This window comes from Charadrius vociferus, unplaced genomic scaffold (genome assembly GCF_000708025.1).
Source record: "Charadrius vociferus isolate BGI_N301 unplaced genomic scaffold, ASM70802v2 scaffold209, whole genome shotgun sequence".
In the NCBI taxonomy this organism is placed as follows: Eukaryota; Metazoa; Chordata; class Aves; order Charadriiformes; family Charadriidae; genus Charadrius; species Charadrius vociferus.
In genome coordinates, this window is record NW_009660387.1 from 225,714 (window position 1) to 236,573 (window position 10,860).

At 47.1% G+C, this 10,860-nt stretch overlaps 1 protein-coding gene across 1 annotated transcript; it reads right to left on the bottom strand.

The window, feature by feature from the left end:
- Nucleotides 1–528: 528 nt before the first annotated feature.
- On the bottom strand, nucleotides 529–4,856 carry RPL8 (ribosomal protein L8). Its single transcript, XM_009893276.1, has 6 exons — nucleotides 4,800–4,856; nucleotides 4,381–4,524; nucleotides 2,486–2,627; nucleotides 1,827–2,045; nucleotides 1,004–1,119; nucleotides 529–729 (listed from the first exon to the last, which is right to left on the bottom strand). The coding sequence occupies exons 2-6, from the start codon at nucleotides 4,516–4,518 to the stop codon at nucleotides 571–573; spliced, it is 774 nt and encodes a 257-aa protein (XP_009891578.1). The 5' UTR covers nucleotides 4,519–4,524; nucleotides 4,800–4,856; the 3' UTR covers nucleotides 529–570.
- Nucleotides 4,857–10,860: the final 6,004 nt, after the last annotated feature.

The following is a 10,860-nucleotide window of genomic DNA, read 5'->3' on the forward strand; positions in this document are numbered from 1 at the left end:
TAAAGGTGGCAGGTTGTGTGCACCTCAGAAGTTTGTGCTCACAGGTAAGCATCTGTGATTTGAAGGCTGATGGTTCAAAAAGGAAGCCCAAACTTGACAGTAACAGCAGCTGAACACTTTCTCTGCAAGTTCTACTACTCGTGACCTTTGCCTCCAAAGAAACATTGCAGATAAAAATGGAAAGCCATTATGTTAAGAGTCTATGAACTTAGAAAACTGAGGACCCTTTAACCATTTCAGCTAGATTCATCAGTTAAATCAGGTACCCAAGGGATTACCTGATCAGTCTGTAATGCTTTGTCAGGCCTAAGCAACCACTGAACCAGGCCAGTGTTAACATCACACCTGGGCACGAGAGGGTTTTTCCAGCCTGCAGTACCAGCTCACAGACTGGGAGTGCTTGCTGGAAGAATTCCTGCCGTTAAAGGTGGGGAGGGAAAAACCTTATCTCCACTCACAACTTCCCCTGTTGAAGATGAATGTTATCCTGATTTTAGCCATGCTTTAGGAACTCAAATTTCACACGCACTATGTTTTAAAAATTTATTCTGTAAACTCCGTACTGGGTCTTTAGTTCTCCTTTTCCTGCACAGTCTTTGTTCCACGCAGCCTACCCGTACGACGGGCAGCGATGAGACCGACTTTGCGCCCAGCAGGAGCATCTCTCCTGATGGTTGAAGGCTTGCCGATGTGCTGATGGTTACCACCACCAAAGGGATGTTCTACAGGCTGTGGAGAAGGAAAGCAAGTCGTCAATATAATTAACAACAGAAATGAGTCATGATGTTTAACACCAATAAACTGATTTAAGGGAACAAAAAATTAAACTGCTTCATTTTTCATACAGTGTGGTAACTATCAAGTGCTGCTAACTGTCCTAATAAATGTGCAATTACAGAGTAGTCTGTGAAGCTTTCTTGCCAGACTCCTCCCCGTATCAAACAAATCCTTTCTAAAACTTAAAAAAAAGGAAAGTGAAAACTCTAATTGAAAATAGACTCACATTCATGGCCACACCACGGACACGCGGCCAGCAGTTCCTCTTCGCCTTGTATTTGTGGTAGGCACGGCCAGCCTTCAGGATGGGCTTGTCAATACGACCCCCACCAGCAACAATTCCTGGAAAAAATTGCAGGAATTGTAACACGCAAAGATACCAGACGAGCGCAAAATAAAGTATTTAAGAACAAGACTAATTCCTAATAATATTCATGTTCTAAGAATAAGCTTCTAAAGACCAATCTCAAACATTTGCTGACTGTGCAGTATAGCAGCCATCTCAGCTGCTATACAACAGCTGCTGTAGAACAAACTTGGTACAACCTCTGCTTCTTGACAATGGTATTTTCATTCTTTGTCAGACCTTCCAGAATACTTCACCCAACTGAGGACACCTCCAGCACTACCCCTATAGGCTCAGTTGCTGTATCAAATCATCAATGCCGTTTTCTGCAGAAGTTCTTCTCCAAGGACTGCAGATTTTATAGGCTCAGTCGCTGTATCAAATCATCAATGCCGAAGTTCTTCTCCAAGGACTGCAGATTTTACAGGCTAAGAGATTCAATTATAGCTTGGAGAAAAAGCATCTACTTTTCTGTCCTCCCATTAGGTCAAACTAGCTCCCAGTTTAAGTTCCCATTACCAAAAGTAATGCAGGTATAACACACAAGTTACACAACTGTGCACAGACTGTACCTGTGCCTAATCCTTGGTCCTGCCTGTAAATTATGCTGTTTTCTAGACAATATTGGGAACCGGGGCCCTGTTTGAAAGCTTCCTTAGCAGTATATGAACTCGGTGACAAGTTCATAGTTGTCACTCCTTACCAACAACAGCTCTGTTTGCAGAGGAGATCACTTTCTTGGAGCCAGAAGGCAGCTTCACTCTGGTTTTCTTTGTTTCAGGGTTATGAGAGATAACGGTGGCGTAGTTCCCAGAAGCACGGGCCAGCTTTCCGCGGTCACCAGGTTTCTCCTCGAGGCAGCACACGATGGTGCCTTCGGGCATGGTGCCAACTGGCAGAACATTGCCAATGTTCAGCTGAGCTGCAAAGAACAATCAGAGCATCAACAGCTTCATTCAGGCTCCTGCACTTGAATTACAATTCTATCTAACATGGACCTCCGTGCACAGAAGGGGCACCACAGAAACACTCGTAGCAACAGGCAGAGGCTCTTTTTATTGTTTGATTTGAAGCACAAGCTTTACGTTCAGTGTAACAGAAAGGCAGGCAAAAATGGGACTCTAGATAAAACAATCCAAACGCTCGCCAAGAACTGCAGTTAGCCTTGTTAATAAAAACAGGCTGCGTAAGGAGACTGCAGTCTCCAAGAAGGAAATCTACATTTGTTTAAAGGTAGTGGAAGCTACTGCTTTGTGATGGCTCGTTACCCGCACATAAACATCCCAAACTTCACATATTCAGACAACATCTGCTTTCGCGTTCTGAAACTGCCCAGGCAACACACTTTCCATCTTAACTCACCTTTCTTGCCGCAGTAAACAAACTGACCAGTATGAATACCCTCAGCAGCAATGAACAGCTCGGTTCTTTTCTTAAACCTGTATGGGTCACGGAAGGCAATCTTGGCAAGGGGAGCGCCTCGGCCAGGATCATGGATGATGTCCTGTGGGAATGCAGATGCGCTTTAGAACAGGTTACAGCATTTGCCACAGGTTCTGCAGAGATCAAAGAACTAGAAAAAATGGAAATGATTACTGTTGAGGTAAATCTTCCTAGGATCCCCCTTTCTCAGAGGGATCTTGATTTCTCCTGACATGAATGAGTTGAAGATTCACTTTTGTAAGAATACAACCTCATGTATCTGTATCACAAAATAATGACTCCGGTTAAGTGTGCTGCTTGAAACTAATGGTGGCTGAACTGTTTTATTCCTGACATTCTGCACGTATCAGACCTCTCCTTATTAAGAAATTCACTTTCACTAGTTGCCCAATCACCTTTGGGCAGTGACAAAGTTACACACAAGCAGCAATTTTTCCAAGTGTTTTCTTAGAATGGAAGTTTTTCTAACCTTCTAAGTACACTGAAGTTATATAAACCCCTCAATCAGGAAGCACAGATGACTTCTCTTGGAAAAGTATATGTCAATCCTGTTCCTGAAGTACACCGAGATTCCAGTACACATCCATCTATTTAGACTACAGCCAAGTAACAAAAGCTCTTTAAGATGTGCCTGTTTTCTAGAAAGACTCAGATGTTGTTAGCGTCCAGTATTAATGTTTTTTTCTGATATTTTCAGCCTTGTCAGGCAACACCCACCCCCATATTACGTAAGTTTAAGTCAAAGCTACCTACTTACTTCTTATCATCAAACTCAATTATGGTTAGTGTAAAGAAAGTTCTCTCTACAGCCTGAAGATGACATTGCTCTAAAAGGCTGAAGAGACAGCTAGATGTTCAGGGCCTCCAACTAGGTACCCAGTCCTTGACACCCAAAAAATACCTACAGCACACCTGGGACACTGTACTAAGCCCTCAAATAGAAGTACTGTCTTGCACCCATCGCTCAGGACAAAGATGACTGATACTGCTTAGTGTTTATATTTTTTTAAAGATACAGTCAACTATAAGGACATCTCTCCCCACCCATGTTTCATGAGGTACAGGAGTTTTTAGACTATATAAAAGCATGTTGATATTCCTACATTAGCAAAGGTCTAAGAGAAAAGTATACTGTGGTCTATGTGCTGCTGGCTTTTTTATTTAAATGCTGTCATAAACTCAAAGTAGTTTAACATTTCAAGGAATCACAGAATAGTTTGGGTTGGAACGGACCTCTAAAGGTCATCTAGCCCAAGCTCCCTGCAGTAAGCAGGGACATCTTCCACTAGATCAGGTTGCTCAGAGCCCTGTCCAACCTCACCTTGAATGTTTTCAAGGATGGAGCATCTACCACCTCTCTGGGCAACCTGTCCCTGTGTGTGAAACACACCACCCCCATTATAAAAAATTTCTTCCTTCTATCTAGTCTAAGTCTACCCTCTTTTAGTTTAAAGCCATTCCCCACTGCCCTATCACAACAGGCCCTGCTAATAAGTTTACCCCCACTTTCCTGTAAGCCTCTTTAAAGTACTGGAAGACCACAATAAGGTCTCCCTGGAGCCTTCTCTTCTCCAGGCCGAACAACCCCAACTCTCTCAGTCTGGAACATGACTTATTCAACAAAACACGACAAGCCTGAACAAGGAACAGCCAAACAGCTGTGGACAAAGCTGACAGGACCTCAGACCCCTTACACAAGCCAGGTGCAGAGGCATTCGTGCCTCAGGGCCCTCGGCACTCCAGGACAAGGCCGCTGAGGGCCCTTTTCCTGCCGCGGAGCCCCAGCAGCCCCGCCGCGCAGAGTCCGCCCCTACCTTGACGATGCCCTTGATGTACCCGTGCCTCTCGGCGAAGTCGACGGCGCGGAGCTTGGCCGGGCCCTTCCTGTGCTTCACGTGGGCGCGGAAGACGGACCCCGCGCCCTTCCTCTGGCCTCGGATCTCTCGGCCCATGGCGCCCTGCGGGCAGAGCCCCGACACCCGCCGTTAGCCAGGGCATCCCTCCCCCGCTTCCCTTCAGCCCCCGCAGCCGTTAACGCTCGGCCCGGCCGCACCAGGACTAGGCCCAGGCCCAGACCTAGACCTAGGCCCAGGTCCAGGCCCGGGCAAGGCCGCGGCCGCCGTCCCCGGCTTCCCCGGGTGGGGCAGAGCCGGGGCGGACGGCAGCTGCGGCCGGACGGCGAGCGAGATGAGGGGATGGCGGCGGATGAGGGACGCGGCGGCCTCACGCCTACCTCTGCTCCGGCCTCGCTGGAAAGAAGGAAGCGGCGACGTCAGCGCCGCGCCAAGGCTCTTCCGGCGCGGGGAGCGCAGGAGGCCGTCGCGCCGCCGTGACGCCACGCCGCGCCGCTGCCAGGCAACCGAGCTCGCGCGGTGCGGGGGAAGGAGGAGGCGGAGGTCGAGGCCGCCGCCCGTCCCCGGGCAGTCGGGGCCTCTCGGGCGGGGCGTCTTCGTTTCACCCCCCCCGGGCCCAGGCGGACGGAGCTGGGCGCCATTGCTCGGCCCCGGACCGGCCGGCCGGCGGGGGCGGCTTCTGGGTAGGTTTGTAACGTCGTTTGATGCAGCCCTGACGGTCTGTGGAGGATGCACCGCCACAGTGCCGTCAAGGGGCTCAGAAGTTTGTTGCTCCACTTCTTTGGGGTTTTCTCGAGGCGACTGTGGTTTAAAAGTTGTGAGAGCTGATGGGCCCTCGCCTGGAGGCCTCGCCTGAACAGCCAAGTTCCCCCAGCTGAGAGCCGTTCCCCAAATCAGCCGTCGCACCAAAACCTTTCTTAATTAGCCGGAGCAAAGACGCTGTTTGCAGGAAAAGGCTCAACAACTGATGATATTTCTTCTAAGATTTCTGTACTGTGTGGTTCAAGAGCTGCGGATTTCAGGCTAGGGAGCGACTGAAGATAAAAAACCCTACAGCTGCTTTAAGCTGCTTCTGCCAGATTTTTATCAATATTAATTAAGGCATAATTGAGAGATAACACAAAGCAGAGATAATCGTCTTAGTGTTCCTGATCAACTTGTGCTACACTCTGGAAGGGGAAATGAGAAGTGCCTTAACTTCTTTAACAGCCCACTGGGTTTTCAGCATCAGAGGCCCTTCTTCCTGAAGAGGTCACTGCTGATGACCTAATTCACTAGAGGTGGACTATTTGACTGCACATCGACTCACTGGAAATGAGGGAAAGCTCATCAGCGTTGGCCCATATGTGTAGTTTTTCTTCTTGTCTTGAACTGAGAAGAACCTAAGCATCCACCATTTCTTAGATAAGCTTTCCCACATCAGTCTTCCCAGGACAAATGGAAGTCACATCCCTTATTACAGGCAAAAAACCCTAATACGAAGGGCTCCAAGTCACAGACCTTGTCAGATTCAGCCACCACAGGTAAAGAGATTAGCGCAGACAGTTGTCCACTCTGCCCATCTGCTGGAGGTTACTGTCCCTCTGACAAACAGCTGGTGTGCCAGCTTCTCAGCCTGAGCCCCATGTGGCATATTACTGCTCAACGTGTTACAACAAACTGCTGCTTATTTTACGTTGATTACCTGTGTGTAAATATCTAGAGACTTTGAGTAAATCTGACAAGAATCAGAGCCTTAAGGAACCATCTGAATTTCCAAATAATGCCCATATAACCAGCAAATTACATTGGCCACTCCTCTTTCATGAAAGTCTCCCAAGTTTTCTAGCCTTGAACGAGTTTGGGAATCAGAGAAGACATGCAAGTAGATGACAGAACTGCATCAATGGTTATATAACTTTATAATTGATTTCTCCTGCTATAAGAGGCAACATTAGCTAAACTCTTGCATCATGAAGGAATAACAGCAGTGTATTACCTGACCAGGCCAAGCATGGTGTGAACTCACAGTAAGGTTAAATATTTTGTTTAACTGTGCTTTCTCATGGATCTGAAGAAATGTAAGGAAGTAGTTTACACCTGATTGCAATAAAATATACTGTCCAGGGTTTGTAAGAACAGTGTCACTATCTGTGATACCTTTTGAATCTCGGTGCTGAAGAAATACGTGTTGAGCACTACCAACAATCGCTAAACTTTTAGGAGACAGAGGAGGTGCCGTGGTTTGAAACAAGGCTGTTTCCCTCCTCACTAAGTCCCCATTCCCTGACGTTGTCTCCCCAGAACCCGTCCACGGGGGATTTCACTACAGGAGGAGGAAGTGGCAGAGGTACAGCAGGACGAGCCCACGCTGGATGACACAGCGTGAGACATGGGGTTACTGATAGCACAAGAAAAGCATCACCCACCAATATAGGTATCGCCTGGCACTGCCTACCAACAGCACTGCTGCACAACAGCTGTTGTCCGGTCCAGCTTTGAGTCCTGGGATTTTGGCGTTCAGAACATCAACTGTGGTGACTACAGCTGCTTTGGCTTAAGATGTTACTGCCTTTACCAGCCACCCTGTCTTTCTGCCAGGAGTTACAGCCATGTGGAGGCAGGGCCAGCGTGCTGGATTTCCCTGGCCAAGGCCTCTTTTCCCACCAGAACTCAGGCTGTGCTGGAGCTGGGGGAACTGGCTCATGTGCCTGAGGGTTCTCTGAGGCCTGGCAGCAAGCACTGAGATCTCCAGATAACCCAGGCACGCCCTGCACATCTGCACAGATCAACTCTGCTGTACAAGGGCCAGAGGTCTAAGGCTCTCAGGAAGCCTTATGCCTCCTAGATATGCGTGTAGAAATCTGGATGGAAATCCGACAGTGCTAGGCAAAATAGGATATGTTTCCAAAAGCACAGCTGCTGCACATCACAGCCCAATATTTTGGCAGCAGCTTCCTTCTTTGGCTGCTTAAACTACAACACTCAGCAGAGGTGGCTGAGACATGGCTCCACATCCTTGCTACCAGGGCAGTTAACATTCAGCAGCGGGGAAATATGCACACTGCTGGGGAAGGCCAGGTCTTATATCACCATAGCTACTTCCATGGGACTGTGTCTGTTGGAGCCCTTCCTCACACATCTCCCCGTGGCTGGCAAACTTGCTGGGATAATGGAGAAAGGATAAAAACTACCCCCTGAGTGTGGAAGTGTTTTGGCAGAGTCGTGGGTATGCTGCTGCAAACGCAGCACACTACTTGCGCGGTGGGAACAAGTCAAGGGTGTGTTGCCTTAATTAATCCTTTCATGACAGTCACAGGCTATTTCGCTAAAGGTTAATTGCACTGTAAATAGCAAAAGGGGTGGTGTTCTGCTTGTGACAGATGGCAGCCACTTTTTTTGAAGAGATTGCTGTTTGGAGAGGGGGAAGAAACAGCAAGGTTTGTCTAGGACCCCACCCTGATAAGGGAACTGAGCAGAAGGGGAGCCCCTAAGTCTATCTGTGCATCTTTTGAAAGGGAAGAAAATAAAGGATGGTCATAGGATTCATATGAGCGTTTCCTCTCTGGGAGTGGTGTGCTACAATGAAAATAATTCTGACCTCCTTCAGGTGGGCGCGTGCCTCTGTTCATAGGCTTGCTGACCTCTCTGGGGCTTTGCATGGGATTAGGAACCGACACTCGGAGTCCAGCCAGGCTGCAGCATCACACAGTTCCAGTCTGCAAATATAACATACCTGCTAATCCCCAGCAAACACACTCAGGGCAATCCTATTGCCTCAGGCTGCTGCTCCCAGAGCAGGGCACAAGGGGTGCCAGTTCACCTGCTGCCACTGAGGCAAAGGGCCACGGAAAGGAACTACTGCACAGACTGGTGAAGGGGCAAAGCCTCACCTTCTGCTGTGCACCCAGGAAAAACTCCCGGGACTCTGAGGAAACATGCTGGGCCTGCAGCATCCTGTATCTAAAAGTAAAGGCGCACTTTGTGAGAATCCCCTCCGAGCAGCTCCCCCATACCACCCTCAGCAAGACACAGGCTGGTCGTCTGTATTCAACTCTTCTGGCTTTTCAGAGTGAGACAAAAATGCCTCTGCTGAGACACCACAGGCCTCCATTCCAGTGACTGCTCCCAAAATAAATACCTCCACTCTCTTCAGAGGAACTTCTCAAAGGACCAGCTTCTGTTTGCTGTCTTGAAATAAATATTCTCCCTCAACTGTACCCAGCTCCCTCCTCCCCATCCTGTCTTATTCCTAAACCCTGGAGGGAGCTCCAGGAAAAATTACTTGAGCTTTCCCTTCTACTCTTGCATGACGCAGATGAAGTCTCTGGCCACATGACAACCACTTAATCATAATTAAATCGCAGCTCTTCTCTAAACCTTCCCTGTAGTTATAGCACTGGGTGACCTGGAAGGAAACCTTACTCTTTACAGGGTTTCCTGTGTTTGCAGATTTGTGAGGCAGACACGTACATAGAAAAATCCTTGCCAATTACCTAATCCCCATGCTCAGCTTGTGCTCCCTTTTAAGTTATTGTTTTCATGCATCAGCACAAAAGAAAGAACTGGCAGCCCTCTCACTTTGGTAACACTCAGGGCATTCATGGGCTTACAAAGGTGTGGCAGAGACATCGCCCATGGGGCACAAGAGGCTCCAGCTGTGCCAGGGCAGGTTTTATCACAAAAGCACAAAGGTAAGATTTGAACTGTGCGCAGAGGAAAAAATGCCAATTGGGTAACTCTGCTGTCTTACTTAAAAGGGAGCTGACTTCTGCACAGTCAAGCATCTCCAGGAGGGTATGGGCTTGCAAGCATTTTCTATTATTCGCCATCTAAAGACAGTCTGGATTCCTTGGAGAGGGGAGACCCAGAGCTGCAGAGGGGGAAAGTCCCAATCAAAACAAAGCAATTTACCCTTCACACATGGGTTTAGCAATGCCTTATTAATTAGCTTCTGGTGACCTCTAGAGGCCTTTACTCCAAAGCACCTGGTTTCTGAGGTTCTCTCCTGTTCTGGAACAGTGAGCACAAGAGTTCTCCTTTATTTTCGTTTCAAACCAAGACTAATTTTAGTCTTAACAGGGAAGGTATTGGGGAATAATAATTGATGGTTATTCTTTTCCTCCCACTAAACATGGTAATAATAGTTCCCAATGTACAGCACCCTCAATGTCTGTGCAGTAACTGTTGTAGGTGTTCTGGAGATTCCCATTCTGCAATACATTTGCTTTGCGCATTGTCAAGTAAGAGAGGAGCTACTTCTCTTCCTTCATTACCTCTAACTATATATTCAATTTATATCCTGGAAAAACTGCCCATCTACCTGGTGATGTAATCTGGTTGCTTACATGCACGTAAGTTATGTGTACTTAAGACACAGGCATTACACGTGCATTACGATACATGTCTCTGCAGGACACAGCCTTCATGGACTAGTCTTTGCAAGGGAGCGCTCAAATACTGTACTAGTCCTCTCAGTTTGCAGTGTGACCATGTGTTCTGAAAAATTATTTTCAGCTGGCAACAGTGAAAAATTGACAGCCCATCAGATTCAGGGCCAAGCAACACTGTATGTGGGAAAATTACATTCTACCTGTATTGTAAAACAACAATGAAATTCCCTGCAGAGAAGAGTGATGCAAGAAAATGTCTAAGAAAAAATGTGCTGTTTTAGTTATACATCAGGATAAGCTTTTTTTCTTAATGAGATAAATAATAGGGGAAGCTGATGGAGAAGGGGAGAAATCCACTGAGCTAATTTTCTTTCCTCTTGAGTAGCTGAGCTATGGGATTGAAACTGTTCTGAGGCATTAGGAGAATTGGAAGGAGAGATGGAAGAGAGGAAGATCGGTGAGACACTGCCCAGAGAGATGTTGGGGAGTTAACTGAGAGAGGCTTACACCCATAGAGAAGCTTAGCAAGAAAAGGATAGCAAAGCTGGAGGAGGTGAAGCCTATCTGCAGCAACACACAGCTCAAAAAACTCTTCAGCGAACTTGCAATCCTACAGTGGTGTGTGGGAGACCTCCTAAAGATTTCTAATTTAAGAGCACCCAGCTGTACTTCCAGATTTGGTTCTTAGTTGCTTTTCCTACCCAACCCCCCAATAAATTGTTTTTCTCCTTGCACTTCCTAGTGGACCTCCTACCAACACTTTAATGGCAGCATTTGTTTGGTGACAACATCCCTGGAGGCTACAGCCAGGGTAGTTTGTGCATCCTGCTTGGAAACCAAATACAATAGCACAGGATTTTCTCTTGCTTGATAGATGTGACCCATAAGACAGGAAAAAAAAAGTATGTTTTGGTATTTTTTGTTTTCTTATGGCATAATGATGGATGAGCATTTTTTAAAAAACAAAATGTCATTATTTTCTTGGTTGGTTTTTTTTCATAATCTCTTTCTTTGTTCTTGCTCTTTTTGCCATGTAGGCAATAGAGCTGAAGGGATTTCATGCCTGAAA